Source organism: Spermophilus citellus (assembly GCF_964194105.1).
Source record: "Spermophilus citellus genome assembly, chromosome: 3".
Classification (NCBI taxonomy): Eukaryota; Metazoa; Chordata; class Mammalia; order Rodentia; family Sciuridae; genus Spermophilus; species Spermophilus citellus.
In genome coordinates, this window is record NC_138184.1 from 177,970,149 (window position 1) to 177,987,247 (window position 17,099).

General features: G+C 39.8%; 1 protein-coding gene across 1 annotated transcript in view; it reads right to left on the reverse strand.

Annotated features, from left to right (window-relative positions):
* SND1 (staphylococcal nuclease and tudor domain containing 1) overlaps nt 1-17,099 on the reverse strand; it is a 413,715-nt gene that overhangs the window by 143,018 nt on the left and 253,598 nt on the right. The window contains exon 15 of the mRNA XM_081283716.1: nt 6,276-6,417. Within this exon, the coding sequence (XP_081139842.1) occupies nt 6,276-6,417 (142 nt within the window). The remainder of the gene's footprint in view (nt 1-6,275; nt 6,418-17,099) is intronic.

Consider the following 17,099-nt stretch of genomic DNA (forward strand, 5'->3'; position numbering starts at 1 on the left):
ACTGGTTTAGTTAATGCAAGAGCATTAAAAAATGATGCTGCCCCTTGTATCATCTCTTTTGTATGTATTCACCTGCCCTTCAGCTTCCCCACCATGAAATGAGCAGATGCTGGCAAGATGCTCTTGGGCTCCCCAGCTTTCAGAACTGTAAGTCAAAATAAACTTTTGAAGTAAGATAATGCTCATGGTATGTTGCTTAAACTGTTGATAATTCCGCATTTGTTTTTCCATAAAGCTGTCTACACTACTAGATTAAAAGCAATTCAAGAGCAGAAGTAGTTTGTAAATATATTGAAGACTGCCTTTCTTATAGTAAGTGTACTTGCAAAAAAAAAAAAATTCTTTTCTGTAAGTGATCCTCTATGATCCCCTGACATGAACACAATTCTTATAATTCCTATAATTTTGTTATTAAAAGTAAAGAACTAGAGCACCTTCAGGAAGTTCATGTCAAGCTGCCTATTTTTGGTAATGCGACCCAACTGAAAACAAGTAGGCAGTGGGGACAGAATCAAACTGGGAAGTCCCAAGAGAAAGAATATCCCACTTTACAAATATCCATTAAGTTGCAATTCAATTAAAGCATCTGAAAAGAATTCATAAGTATCAGCAGACCCTGTAATTGCTTAATTAAAGAGAGAAGCCCAGCAAACCAACCACAGTAACAGCCTGATTCATTAGCACCTCTGTGAGAGCAGAATGGGATTCCTCACTTAAACATACATCGGTTTTAATTGTGTAATTTGGTTAGGCACTGGTAATCAATGGGGATCCGCCATTCCCAGGGCCAGGAGATGAGGAAATTCCTGTTTACCTTCTCTCCTCTCCTCTCATTAGAAGTTTTTGGTTTTCTGAAACAGGCAGTTGATATTCCAATTAGGATTGGCTGGAGAAGAGATGTTAAACAGAAAGAAGAAAATGAAACACTTTATTCAAAGGCATTCAGGGTGGAGGGACACAGCCACACTTTTAGTTCACTGGGTACAACCAATACTCTTTTATTAAACCCCAGACACCTAGAACCTTGCTCATTGCCTCCCATGTCAGAATGCTGTAATAAAAGAGAGAAAAAAGGGAGGGGGGAAAAATCAAAAAATGCCAAAGGGCACATAAATGGAAGTCTTATTTTCTAGTCTTGTTACGTGACTGGGTAACTGGTTAATTATATGTCACCTGCTGTGATCCACATAGGAACCCCCTGCCAAGTGGCTGCTGCCTTCCAGGCAGTTTGTTCCATGAGTTCTATGCAAGGTAAGTGACATCCATCCTCCCATCCCCACCCAACTGGCCTCAGTCTGTAATTCACAGTAAGTACTGCTATACCACCTCTAAGAACATGAAAATGCAAATGGGGGGGGGTGCATTCAGTCAGCTGGCAGAAGACTCCACATATTAGATTGCACTGAAGCCTTAAATTCTCTTTCAAATTGGGAGAAAGAATCTGGTTTACAGAATGCTACCTTGACACCTGCAATGCTTAGCTAACAGGAGAACCGCCTGGAATTGTGCCCTTAGCATGACCCTGATACCCAAGAGCTAAGAAGGTAATTCAAAATAAGGACACTTCATACAAAGATCATAGTGATAGGACACACACTCCATGCCCATGTGCTGTTAAAAAAAACATGAATCAAGGGACAAGTGATTTTCATATATGTGCCTCAGTCTCCCTTTAGACAAAGATACCAAAAGAAAACATGACACACATGACAAGTGAAGATAAACTAAAAATAGAGACTGTAGGTAAACTGTTTTGCTCTCATGGAAGGCAACGTATGGGGCTCAATAATGCTAGATGAAGAAAAAGGATGCTTTTAGACAAATGCAGGCTGCCCAGGGATGTTGGTTTCCTTGCTAACTCAGGACAAGAACTAACTGTGATTTGCCTCCAAGACTGAAATAAGTATACACAGGAGGCCACAGCAGCAGGCAGAGGGACCTTGAACAGTCTCAGCTCAGGTGGTATAAGGTCACCTGCTCACTGACCAAACCTAAGCCAGGTGCTCAAAGGACTAAAGGGCAAGAGCTTTCAGAAGGCATTGACCTGTTAGCTACAGCTGACTTTTCCCAGCCCCACCTGCTCTCCCATCTGACCAAGCAATCACTCCACATACAGGGGTGCAGGAACCGTGACAGAGAGGCCAGCTGGCTCAGGCCAAATGCCACTCCCTATCAAGCTGTGGGGCCGTCTGCCCAAAAAAGGCCTCATAACAATGGAAAGTGTCCACCCCACCATGAAGTAGAGAGGGCTCTCTGAAAGGCTGGGATTAATGAGAACAGCATGCAAGGGACTAATCTCAACAGGTCTCTTGACTTTACCCTGGAGAATCACAATGCTAACTCCCTCCTTGGACAGAGAGACATCAATTCCAGCAGAGAGCCACTTTTACTTGGTGTGGAGTGTATACCTTGGGTACTAGAAGCTGTATGAGCACCTGGTCCAGGTAAACAACTCCACAACACTGATGCTGGATCCGTGGCTACACTCACCTTCACTGAGGCAATCAGGCCCAAGAACCAAGGGGTCCTTCTCGCCCTCAGTAGATACCCCTAGCCACATTCTTCGCCATTCCATTCATTCTATTTCCTCTGGGTCATCATTCTATTCCTATTCCCTTGCAGCCTTTCTTGGTTCCTTCTCAGAATTCACGCCAGAGCTTTTCAATATTTTTAAAGGCATGGTTCCTAGGATATTCTCTCATTCCATCATTTTTATATCCTCATTTGCCAAGAAGATTTTGTTGAGTTCTACATTATATAATTGGTATTATGGAAACAATAGGTATACTGAATAGCTTTGTCAACTATACATGCCATCTTCCTGATCCCTGAGCAAGAATTACAGTTCTAGAAGTACTCAATATGCTGACATCCTTGCACCTTACCTTGCTGCATTAGCCTTTCTTTTTCTGCACTACTTTACATTCTTGGTTAGACTGGAATGAGCAACCTACGTTTGATAAGTCTTCTCCTTACCGTCTACAAATACTCCCCAGTCACCTATAATCTGCTTTTAGATGACTCAGCTATGATGAAACTGCAGTGACAATTTCCACCCATGACTTCATGATTGATAAATAGTATAAAATCACTTCACCATTGTGCATAGTTGATATGCTCACCCTTCCCATGCTAGTGTTTTGCAGGGTGTTTACTCTTCCTACACTTTTCCTGTAAGCACTGAGGAAGCTTCACCTATTGCCAATATGTCACTCTCTGACCTGAATACTTTGCCAAGGCTCCTCTGTTGAGCTTGAACCTTCCATGAAACCTTGAATACTGCACATCCAAACCCAAACCAGTTATTTGTTCCTTAAACCAATTCCTACTTTTGTGTTACCCTTGGTTGCAGACATCACAATTTACCCAATTGCTCAAGCATAGGATGCTTTATTTTCCGAACTACCCTCCACACCATCCCTGACCTAAGAAAGTACAGTCATTCCTGACTCCTGTTAAGTCTACCTCCTAAATGTTTCCCATTCTCTGTGCTTCTCTATACTGCCAGATTTCTGGCTTGTAACCTTTATCTTTAGGACTCTTTTCCCCTGGACCCTTGTCTCATTTATTCCAATGTATATGCCAAAATGAATTTTCTGAGCCCAAGTCACTCCTTTGCTTAAGACTATCAGTGACTCTGAGGGTCCACAGGACAATCCAGAGAAAGACTAGCTCTTGTCTAATTTTTTCAGCTATATCCCATCGTCCACCCACCTCACTCTTTATAATCTACCAATATTAGAGGCTGCGTGGGACACAGGTATCAGGGTACACCAGCTTTGTGCACCTTTACCATACCCTGAGATAACTGTTAATCAAGAATGTGCCATTCCTCCTGTTACCCTCCCCAACAAAGCAAGCTCTTCTTTGTCCTTCAAATGCAGCTCCCCGTCAGCTGTGCTGAGAGGTGTTCTCTGAGCTCCTTCCAAGGAACTCATCATTCTCTCCTTGATTTTACTTCTGTATTTTGTCCCTAATTCTTTTAACTTATCTAGGGCCAAACACTATAGTTTCTACATATGTCTGTTATCACTTGAGAGTTTCCTGAAACCTCTGACTATTCCCACCTGTTGTTCATTCTTTGTGACAAGGGTACAGGACAATGCAAAGTTTCTTGCTCCAGAGTCTTGGAGGAGTTTTCTTTTTAGGGAACTCATTACTCAGGCATGAGGAGGCTGGCATGGCTCCTTTTTCTGACTTTTCCCATTAATGGATTTGGTGAAAATCTCCCTGGTAGAGCTACAGCTGTGTGCACACATAACACATGACCATCGTGTGACAGGTAAGGTAAGGTGTAGTTAGAAAAACACTAGCAACAATCTTGGGAGGCAGGAAACCACCTGCAGTTATATGTTTATAATGTTTATATTGAGGCTTAAACAGGATAAATAACCTCCTCAAAATTATCTGCATGTGCAAAGTAGAGCCAAGATCCAAACTGAGATCCCTGCTAGGTCTCCAAAGAATTACAAGATGTATAATCTAACAGAATACACTGTGGCAGGAGGACAAATGTAAAAAGATCATACGTTTTATCAGGTATGTGCTTTGGTGTAATCTATCTTTCAGAATAAAAGCAATGCCACGGAACTGTGAAGCTCAGAATAATGCCACATCCATGGAGGAACTGGCTGATGCAGAGTTGAGCAATCAGATGGCTTGTGTCTAAGCAAGCTGCAGTGAAACAAGAAGGGTTCCACAGGAACGTTCCAACCAAGACAGATCCACACACTGAACTGATCCTTTCAGGTCGCTGATTTTAGAAGACAGAACTTCAGTGTTTTCCTTGCCCTGTAGATCTCTGGCTAGCAGAAAGATCATACTGCTTTTCTTTCTTACCTTTGGAAATAAACTCTGCATTGCCAAAAGGATGTTTTCAGGTATTGAGTAGAGAAAGAATTTCATATATATCTCACACTTAGTAATAAGAGTTCACCACTAAGAAAGTTCTCAATACAGAAACATTAAGAAAAGGACATCAATGGCCACATGAAATGATTCTCACTCACTGCTTTGTAGCACCTCGGTTTACAACTCACATTACCAAAAACAGAAACAAGCTGTCAGGTGGGGTATGGATCTCTAGGAGTTCCCTGCCCTGAGCTTGGGGACACACTTCAGTTAACCCCTTCAGAGCTGTGTAATAGGGTGCCCACTGAGAAGGGATAGTCAATCGGCGGCAGCAGTGAGCTTCACAGCCCTGTGTTCGAGGAGTGACTTATTTCACATAACTAAATCCATTAATCGGGGCCTAAAGGAGATCCTTATCCAGGCAAGAAACTCACTGCCTTCTAGGAAAAGGAGGCTGATGTAACCTTGGTGGGGACAGCAAGTCTGGTTCTGCTTCTCTTCCCCCACAGCAAATTCTATTCAAGAATTCAATAGAGGAAGTGCAAAGGCAACAGGACAGCATCAGAAAAGGCAATGTGCATCTGGGGAGTACAATGGAACATGTCCTTTGTGAGTGAGTGAACTGAGTGTATGTGCGCACGCCCATGGGTATGGGAGGGAGGGAGGTGGTGGAAGAAGAATGACAGCCTTCCCTCAAAGACCAGTCTGTGAAGAACTGACTGGAAATAAATAACTTTATTATTTGCCAGCAGCGAAGAAATGAAGCAGTTTGCTCCTTGAATACATAAATGTAAACTGCTCAAAGAACACAGTTCATACACAGTCTTGCTGGCTTGGGAAATATTAAGATATTAGAAAAGACAGGACAAGAGAGATGTACATTCAGCCAGCAAAGAAAGGAGGAGGCTTGCCCTAGCACGTCACCCTTAGTCCAACAAGAACTACTGCAGATGCAGGAAACTGGAAAAGTAATGCCATGGTTGGGGTTTCACACAGGATTGGGACCTTGATGACATTTGAAAAGAAGAAAAGAGAAGTAAATGGCATTGTGTTGTGAGCTCCAAGGGCAGGGTAGCTCACTGCCTCTGTGGCCTGCAGATGACTAACATGGCAGAGGCAGGAGAATTCTTAGGTGGTTAATATCAACTATAAGAGTTCCATCATATTTTTTCCTGGGCCTGGAATTCCCTTCACCTATGAGGCTACGTGCTATCTTTTAAGCTCCTTTTGTACTATGTCCTGTGCCTGGTGGATGTGAGGAGTGGAGGAGGGTATAGTGCTGGGTCTGAGGTTACATGAGAGCAATGCGGAGATGGTGTGCTCATATCCCACTTCCAGATTAAAGCTTTGGGGCCTATCTAATCACAGAGAAAGGAGGGTGTATGAAGAAATGTTCTGAGTAGTATATAACATGTAAATCTTACCTGCAAGCAAGAAAGTGATAAGGCAAGTTTCCTTTGGCAAGTAGAGTTTGAGGCGAGAACCACTGAAGACGTACTCCACCACGGCTTCAGAACGACCTGCCCGCTGAAGAAAGGGCAGGAACTGCTTTGCTTTTTGGGTATCCTGAAAGAGAGGAGAAGAAGGAAAAGAATCATTAGAAAGCAACAGAACCTGAGAAAATGCTTCTTTTTCTCTTGTTTAGAACAGAAAGTCCAGCAGACCCTAGGGAAAAAAGCAAATAACCCTATAAAACCAGATATTTCTGAAGACATGACACAGATGTGATACTTATCCAACCTTGATAACAGTACCCTTCTATGGAGGTTAATTTAATCTTTGGGGAAAAAGAAAAAGAGAGAAAGAGAGAAAGAGAGAGGGAGAGAGGGAGAGAGGGAGAGAGGGGGAGAAGAGAAAGAGAGAGAGAGAGAGAGAGAGAGAGAGAGAGAGAGAGAGAGAAAGAGAGAAAGAGAGAAAGAGAGAAAGAGAGAAAGAAAGAAAGAGAGAAAGAAAGAGAGAAAGAAAGAAAGAAAGAAAGAAAGAAAGAAAGAAAGAAAGAAAGAAAGAAAGAAAGAAAGAAAGAAAGAAAAGGTGACACTCCGGCTGTATTACACAGCCCCTAAAGCCCTTCTCAGGAAACCAAAACTAGTCCATCTTAAATCTTGAACAGATTATCTAAGACTCTGAGCTCCTGTTTCTTAACCTTGAGCCCGGCCTTCTTTGGGCACCAGCACAGCGACTGCATTCTGGAGATGAGGTGGACCCTAGGGTATTCTCTTTCTACTCAGGGAAAATCGGTAACAGTAGGACATGTTCCACGAAGGCAAACACCACTTCATGTCAGCACAAATTATTATAGAAACAATGCAAACACATAAAACCGCCTAGCACTTTCTGAACTCTTTTCATGCATCAACACATATTCCCATGCATTCTACTCTCCAGAGTAGCAAGCATGGACATTTTGAAACTCATGAGCTCTCAACCACATAGGAGCTAAGGGCCTTCAAATCCTTTTAGTCTCTTGAGCTAATTAAACAGATGATAGAGTAAGCAAGCATGGAAACATCACATGGCATATGCTAGGGGAATAGTCACTGGATGTCAGAATTTCAGAGGTTTTGAGCCCAGCCCGCAGAAGTGAAAACTCCCTGCAAGGACAGCAAGTTCTGCACACACTCCTGACTTCTGTGACACAGGCAGTCTGCACTCAGCCGAGCTCTTCCCTTCTGACTCTTCTCCTAGCAACAGAGCTATTGTATCTAAATTAATGTACATTAGATAATGAAAATTTAACAAGCCATCAAGTATTTTCACAGCAGCCAAAGGAGCTCTCTCATTCAGAATCAGTGAAGTAGGCTGGGATAAAAACAATATTTAGAGTAATGAGATTCATCCCTCCCTTCAAACAGGTTCTTAGATAAAAGGAGAGATAGTCATCCATTCTCAGAGCTCCTAGTGGCACATTGGTAGAAGGTAAGCTAACAATGAGCTTTAGTGGGTTGAAAACTTCCTCACTGAACACTTGAGCAACACATATTCTACTATACATATACTGCAGGAAAAATGCCTTTCTGGCAGTTGGCTTAAGTCCAGAACAGTCAAGCAAGACAAATGCTCCATGGGAACAAAAGCACTACCTGATTAAAATCCTTTTGCCATACTAGTCTAAATCTGGGACATTATTCATGAGCTGAGCCAGTAAGTCAACAATGATTATCAAATTGATTATTGCAAATCATGAGGCAACCTTATGTCTCTGAAGAGAAGGCCTTTTTCTTCAAGAGTGTAGTTATTTACATTTTTCAGAAATAGACTTGTGGTCCTCACTGTCTTTCAGATGTATTTATCTGAGAAAAAAACCAAAACGCTTACAGGAATAACAATAACATGTGCAAACCCTTTTCCCTTTTTGCTAAATTCCCAAAGTAGGTAGGCAAAGTATTATTTACTTAACAGGAGAGCAAATGCTTTGGACTAAGAATAGTCAACGAGAATCAAAGGGACTTTACTGCTGTCTTTGCTATAAAGTCCACAGACATTTCTGAGTACTTATAACCCAATATCTTCCAGAAATGGCATGCCATTGACTACCATAAGAGATCAGAAGCAAAAGCCAAAGACAAAAGCAAATTTTAAAAGCATACCAGCACTAGCCATGTTTGTTTCCAGATAAAAAATATACAGGACAAGACATGGAACTCCCAGTCTTCTTGAGGCAAGTGTTCAAAGGTTTAGATGAGATGAAATGTCCACAGACCATCCAATAGGAGGAAGTATAGACATTTCATCCAAGTTGACAGAACTTAAAGAATAAAAGGTCTTATAAAGTCAATTAACCTGAATGTAAAATCCAAAAGATATCAGCTCTTTCAAACCTCATTTGCAGTCACACAGGGGTGTCTGTCTTTCTTTGTAAACTCAAGCACTTCTCTGTTTGGCATGTTCCTTTTCCATATAAAAACTCATAAAATAATATAATTTTATAAATTTAATATTTACTTCAATGACTCAAGTGAAAAATACTGTTTGGCAAGTTTTCTCAGGCGATGTAGCCATAAATCGTTCACAGAAATAATTTATTTTAGGAATTCTGATTTTATTATTATAAAACTGCCTGAATGTTGTTAAGTAATTTGCCTTCTGAAGAGCCTGTGCAAGTGTAGCAATGTACTTCAGATTCTTATACTCATTTTTAGGGTTAATAAGAGAAAATTTGATTATGAGAAACAAAGTATAACAAAAGTCCAGTTTAGGCCCTGAAAAAGTTCAAAAGATTTCATTAATATGATATTTTAAATCCCCCCCCAATAATCCTGAAAGCACGACTGAGATTTAATAAAATTAAAGGTATCTTTAGGTAATTTTAGCACCCAAGTGTATTTTTCAAAGTTAATATTAAAGGTCTCAGACGCAAAGAAATAACATTGATGCTCATCACATAAATGCTCATTTCTGCTTAGCAGACTCTCACCCTTAGGCTCCCTATTTTGTGGTTCATTCATATAAGGTCTAGGGATCTATAGCCACGGATCCCTGGTAATATACTGGCTTAAGGCTTTGAGAAGCCACTCAAAGCCTTCAAGATAAATTAGCTATGGTTTTCTGTTATCGATACCAATAATCCCCTCCACTGGTGTAAATAATCAAGAAGCAACTGTATTTCTGAGGAGAGAAGTCCTTTTTGTTACACTGGTAGTTTTCACATTACCTGTGCTCCACAACAAACCCATACATAACTATTTTCCTGTACTCTTAGAAAAGCTAATTTAAGGTTGCATTAGCCACATTTAACCTGCTATTGTGGATGGCATCTCTTTAAGGAATGTTTCTGCCTCCTCAATGCACCTTGAAATTGAGAAAGTAATGATGCAACAAATGTGCCTGGGGTGACTTCATTTCAAAGCATGTTAATATCTATACCTGAAATTTAGAGACTAGGGTTTGGAATGACCCTCAAGAAAGGCTGGGTGAACCTCTGAGAGGCAAAAGTTACAAAGAGACCTTAATTAAATGCTCCCTTCTGCCCCTCTTCTAGCTTGTCAGTCCAAATCTCTTTCCAAATATAGGTGCATCACACCTGTCTGTTGAATATAAGAAGCCCTCTCTGTAGCTAGACTACATTTTTTCTTGGCAAAATACCTTTCTGTGTTTACAAAGGCATGTAAAAATAATTTTTACAATGAATAACCAGGTTTGGGAAGAATGGGAAAGTTGGGGGAGGGGGTGCTGGAGAGAGCCAGGAAAATAGTCCTTACACAGCAGGTATAGGACAAAGCTGCTGAGAGAACATGACTCGGACAACCAGATCACTTGCATCCTAGAGGAGCGGACCTTACAGAAATTAAACTTCTTTCTTCAAAATTCTGGAACAGGGTTTGAAGCTGTGGGTATGCAATAAATGTTATTAGCACAGTGAATCCTATGATTTTTCTGCTGGAAATTCCTATGTGGTAGACACCAAAGTAGAAAGAACTGATGAAAGGCAAACATCGCAGCACTCAAAGCAGCATAGGGAAATGGGAACACAGTAAACCTATTAGTTAACAATTAACCACTCAGGATTATCGTGTGCAAGCCTCAAATGGGAACTGTTAATAAGGAAGCTCACTAATGAGTTCTCATCATCACAATCACTCTTTGATTAACATCACAGGAAAAAGAAGTAAAAACAAATACATGCAGAGCTTATTATGTTACCATAGAGTCCTCTATAGCACTTGAGAAACTTCACTGTGAAGAGGCCTGTCCATCCTGAGGAACTTCCCTAGAGGTACAACCATGTTCTCCAGTGCCCACCCTGGAATGTTTCTTCCCTGTAAGAGCTGACTGTGCTGCTATGTTCCCTCAGGGCCAGGCTCAAGGACTACAGAGCAATGCTGTTTGGGTCCAAACAACCTTAATGTCAAAGCAGCAAAATCCTTGTGAACAAGAGGACAGATACAGATAAGAGTGTGGAGATAAGAAATAATAGCTAAGGATACTGAAGCAAATGTGTTCTTTCATTTTAAGGTATATTGTGATCTTTTACTGCCATAGATATCTGTTTTTACAGAGTTCTACAGACAAGGGGAACTACTTCTGCAGCTGTAGAAAAGACAAATCACAATGGTATCCTCTACCAGAAAGGCAGAAAAGTCATACATCACTCCATACTCTTCCTCTTTTCCACACACCAGGCTCCAGGACATTTTCATTGACAGAAATGAGTTTATGATGCTCTGTGAGGAGTCAGCTGTAGGGTATGACAATCTCTTGAAATAAATGGGATCTTGGTGGGGGGAACACTTGGGAATGCGCTCCAGCTCCAGTATTACCACAGCACTTAAAAACTTGACTCCAACCTTTCCTTGGCTGGTTATCAATATTTCAGGGTGAGGTGTGTGTGAGGGGGCTGAGAGGGAGAGTGTGTAAACGTCACAAGCTGCACGTTTAGCAGGAATGAAGTGAACACAGGAAAAACCCTGGAGGAAAACACTGACTAAAACAAAACCAAACAACATTATAACAGTTTTTATTTTTTTAAGGTGCTGAATCTAAGTCATCAATAATTTCTTATTAAAGGCTGTCTGTGGCTTACAGTTTCTCATGCTATTTACTTAGGTGACACAGTACCTCACTCAGGCCTCCAACACCTCAGAATGTAGGAGAAATAGCTATCAGGCCTGGGCCCCACTCCTGGGAGCAGGAACCCAAAGGACATCTGTAGGAGCACTGAGGTGGAAGAAAGCACAGGGTCTGGGAGGCCAGCTTTCTAACCTGTGGCTCTCACAAGATAGAACAACTTCCCTTCCCCACTCTACCCCTTTACCCACTATTTAGGAGGACTGCCTGGCTAAGCAGAATTCCCAATAGGGAACTTGTAAGATAAGGACAGGCCAAGGGAAGACGGAAGTTGGGAAACATCAGTTAAGTGGAGCCTCATCTCCAACACGTGGAGGGAAAAAATTACTCTTCTATCAGACTGGAAAGGAACTAAACCTTGTACAACTTTCCCCCCACCCCCAGAGGGGAGGTGGTGGTGGTGATGAGGTCTGAACACTGGACCTCGCACATGCTAGCCAAGCGCTCTGCCACTGAGTCACATCCCCAGGCCACCTTCTACAGCTTTAAAAGTATGTCTGCTCTCATGATTCTACAAAGGACAGGCATTTATATATATTTTCATTTGGTTAGTTCTGTCCAACAACTATTTCTTTTCCACAACATGTAATATTGAGAAAAGAAAGCAGGACTAGGCACCTTTTGGCTTAGAATGAAAATATGCAAAGCAGCATGCTGACCGACACCACAATCACCACACCCAACTAAAGTAAAGTCAAATCGTGTAACAGGTCCCAGAATGTGGCATGGACTTCATTTGTAATTACTCAAAACCGGAAGTAACCTAAATATCCAGCAACTTGGGAAAAACAAACTAGAGCACCACACTGTGTAATACTATTCTTTAGTAAAAATGGATGAATTGCAAATACACAATTCCATTTCCACGACATTCTTGAAAAGGTTCAACTACAGAGTAGCTCAGTGGTACAGCACTGTTGAGGATCAGTGAAGTCCTGGATTTGATCCCCAGTAGCACAAAACAAATAAGATTCAACTACAGGGTCAGAAAACATATCAGTGGTTGTCAGGAACTACGAGTGGCTCTCAAGGGAACAGGAATTTGGGGGATGATAAAACAGTAATATTATCTTGGTTGTAGTGACAAGTTACATGTGCACATGTTTCTCAAAATGCACATTTGTAAAAACTCAAAGAATTAGATGTTAAAAATTATTTATACATGTTATACCTTAATTTTAAAAATAAAGGACAAAATGTTGTACAAAGAAAAGTGAATATTTTAATTTTTAATATAAGGAAGCCTTTTTTTTAAAAGAGAGAGAGAGAGTGTGTGTGTGTGTGTGTGTCTGTGTGTGTCTGTGTGTGTGTGTGTGTGTGAGAGAGAGAGAGAGAGAGAGAGAGAGAGAGAGAGAGAGAGAGAAAGAGAGAGAGAGAGAGAAATTTTTAATATTTATCTTTTAGTTTTTGGTGGACACAACATCTTTGTTTGTATGTGGTGGTGAGGATCGAACCCGGGCTGCATGCATGCCAGGCGAGCGCGCTATCGCTTGAGCCACATCCCCAGCCCAAAGGAAGCTTTTTTTTTTCTGAGAAAGCTGGGAGATAATGACAAGTTCAAAACTAACCACTCAGTAATTATGGTTTAGACCAACTACTTTAACATAATTAAGTACTAAATGTATTAAAGTACTTAAAATTTTAAGCAGATGAGAAAGTTCTAAGCATAAAGTGGTATAGATGAAAAAGTAAGGGGTTACAGCACAGTAAAAACAAAACAAAACCTAACCAAAGATTTGTTTTCCCAAAAGTAGCATTAGAAAGTCTCAATTATTAGGCAATGACTAAAAGGAAAGCATGAGAATCTTGATGTCACCCTTAACCAGCCATTAAGGGGACATGCTTTGTTCAAATAAGAACAAAGTTCTGTTAAGTACTTATGTCTATTGACAGACAGGTCTTTCCTACTTGGAAAGAAAATCAGGTGATACAGTTTAAGATGAATAAAATAATATCAATTCTCAATCAAATGAAAATTCTACACAGGTTTAGAGACTGTTCTTTTTATTGAGTGACTTTCAGTTTCCCAAATTTAACCAGTTAAAATTATGCTGTGAGAACCATTCAATTTAACCTTTAGAAATGAAGTAATTGCCTTTTAGTGGTAAAATCTGCATTTTATCATAAACAGGAAATATAATGCCCTTGGCTTATTCTACAACACTTTTTTTTTTTGGAAGTTAAGAATAGAAATCACATATGGGGTAAAGGTGGGAGTTCATAACCCACTTGAATCATTCTGTGAAATATGGTATATTAAGAACTATGTAATGTTTTGAACAACCAACAATAAAATAAAATAAAAAAAGCAAAAAAAAAAAAAAAAGAATAGAAATCACAGATGATGGTATATCTGTTCTCCATATAACAGGGGAAGGAGAATGTAAGTATCTACTTGAATAAAGTATCAAATATATAGCTTGTTTCCCTCCTGTCTTCAATTTTCCTCCCCTATCTTGGACAGGATGTAGCCATTAAGGCAGAGCCAAAGGTGCCACACCTATGGTCCTCATCAGGCCTGCTAATCCACACAACATGTGCAAGTCTCAGCTCATTCATTACCAATTCATGGCATCCAGAAAGTTTCCCAAATGGTCCATTCTTTTTCTCATTTTTTCAAAATCTAACTTCTCAACAGAATATTATTACAGTTTTTGGTTAGAAACTCTGTTTTTCATATGGTGATTTTGAAAAGAAAAGCCCCCTTGCTGTAGCACTTCCCAAGTGCTCTTCAATTGACTTGCTTACTTCTGTAATAGCAGCTGCCACGCGTTCCCCCCAAACCCATTCCTGGATGGTATTTCCTACATCCATGCCTGTGTTTTCTCACTTTACTCTCTTATCCTTTATAGGAAAGATATCTTGTTCATATTTTAGAACTGACATGAGACTAGCCTACAGACAGCTTATCTAGAGTGTATGGCAATGATAATATGCAAGAAAGCACCTCAACTATTGTCTACACCTCTGGATAGCAATTAGAAGACTAGGACTCAAAAATAACTTACAAGAATGTAATACTATTTTTTCAATATTTATTTTTTTAGTTGTAGTCGTCAATACCTTTATTTATTTTTTTGTGGTGCTGAGGATTGTACCCAGGGCCTCACACGTGCTAGGCTAGCGCTCTACCGCTGAGCCACAACCCCAGCTCCTAATACTAGTTTTTCATTAGAAGTTTTAGATCAATTTTTATCACTTCCAATGTCTCTATAGGCAAAAGGTAAGACTTTATTATAGATCAGAAAATGGCTTGAGAGATAATTAAAATAAAATGTGCAGAATAAAGAATTTAAAAGATGGTCTGATGAAGCATACATTTTCATTTTATGGGCAAATCAAAAACTCAGGGGCAAGGAAATTGATGCCATGCAAAACTCTGCCCCACTCCAGACAAGAATGCAATTTCAGAAAAGGAGAAAGAAAAAAATGTCAGCAAGGAATCTAGGACAAAATTAAAATATTAAAACAAATAGTAGTCAAGATTAGATGGGTATAGATGCAATTTTTTTCACTGAATACTCTCTCTACAGTTGGTTGGTTCTATAGACAAAGAACCCACAGATATGGAAGGCCAACTGTACTTATAATATCATTTTGACTGCATATCTACCAGTGTTGGTCCAATAAACTTTAAGTGGCAACATATTTTATTGTGTGTAATTAGTTTTTTTTAAATCCCTATATTTCTAATAGTAAAAAAAATATATAAACAAATTGGAAGACACAGTTCCAGTTTTCTCAGCATGGAAAAAAATGCCAACTATTATGGTAGAAATTTATTATTAATTAAAACTGAAGATGGTCATTGTTTTAAAGAACAAAAAAAATGCATCCAATTAAAAATATGCTATTCTTTAGCGTAGGTGTCTTTTCAGAAATTGTTTAAAGAAAATAACAATTTAGAGGAAGGTTGTTTATCATAGGAAAACACAACTCCAAGCCCCCTACATCCAACAATGAAAGGTGGATTAAAGCAATTCCAGTACAGCGTTTTACAGCATCCACTCATCCACCAATATCTGCTAAGCATCTTGTGCCAGATGCTTTCCTAGGAACTAAATGTATAGTTAAATTTTTTGCAGAAAATTTGTGTAAGAAAAAAATGTGTAAGTTATTATTTTATTTATTTATTTATTTTTATTTATTGGATGTTCACAACATTACAAAGCTCTTGACAAATCATATCTCATACATTAGAATCGAGTGGGTTATGAACTCCCATTTTTACCCCAAATACAGATTGCAGAATCACATCGGTTACACATCACATTTTTACATACTGCCATATTAGTGACTGTTGTATTCTGCTACCTTTCCTATCCTCTACTATCCCCCCTCCCCTCCCCTCCCATCTTCTCTCTCTACCCCATCTACTGTAATTCATTTCCCTCGATGTTTGTTATCCCATTCCCCTCATAACCTCTTATATATAATTTTGTATAACAATGAGGGTCTCCCTCCATTTCCATGTGATTTCCCTTTTTTTCTCCCTTTCCCTCCCGCCTCATGTCTCTGTTTAATGTTAATCTTTTCTTCCTGCTCTTCCTCCCTGTTCTGTTCTTAGTGGCTCTCATTATATCAAAGAAGACATTTGGTATTTGTTTTTTAGGGATTGGCTAGCTTCACTAAGCATAATCTGCTCTAGTGCCATCCATTTCCCTGCAAATTCCGTGATTTTATCATTTTTTAGTGCTGCATAATACTCCACGGTGTATAAATGCCACATTTTTTTTTTTTATCCATTCATCTATTGAAGGGCATCTGGGTTGATTCCACAGTCTAGCAATTGTGAATTGTGCTGCTATGAACATCGATGTGGCAGTATCCCTGTAGTGTGCTCTTTTAAGGTTTTCAGGAAATAGTCCGAGAAGGGCAATAGCTGGGTCAAATGGTGGTTCCATTCCCAGCTTTCCCAGGAATCTCCATACTGCTTTCCAAATTGGCCGCACCCGTTTGCAGTCCCACCAGCAGTGTACAAGAGTACCCTTTTCCCCACATCCTCGCCAGAAAGTTTTTTCTCAGCAAGAGAAACAATAAGAGAGGTAAATAGGGAGCCCACATCATGGGAACAAATTTTTACTCCTCGTACTTCAGATAGAGCCCTAATATCCAGAGTATACAAAGAACTCAAAAAATTAGACAATAAGAAAACAAACAACCCAATCAACAAATGGGCCAAGGACATGAACAAACACTTCACAGAGGAGGACATACAATCAATCAACAAGTACATGAAAAAATGCTCACCATCTCTAGCAGTCAAGGAAATGCAAATCAAAACCACCCTAAGATACCACCTCACCCCAGTAAGATTGGCAGCCATGACGAAGTCAAACAACAACGAGTGCTGTAAGTTATTATTTTAAAAAGGAGAAAATATAGTAACATTGAAGGCTGATTCAGCTTTGCCCAGATAAACTTACAAATTATTTTATATCAGATAACTGCCCCTCCAGTTTTTCAGAGTCAACATTCATCACTCTCTACAATGAATTAGGTTCTTTACATTAAGACAAATAGATATTATTTATGTTATGATAAAGTCTGTAAAATACATTGAGTGGAAGCTGATAAGAAATTCACTCCATGATTCCATCAAATGGAGATCTGAACACAGTACTTCATGGTGCTAAGGACATCGAAGTAGCCCTTCTCTTAAAGATAAAAGTTTAGTGCAGATA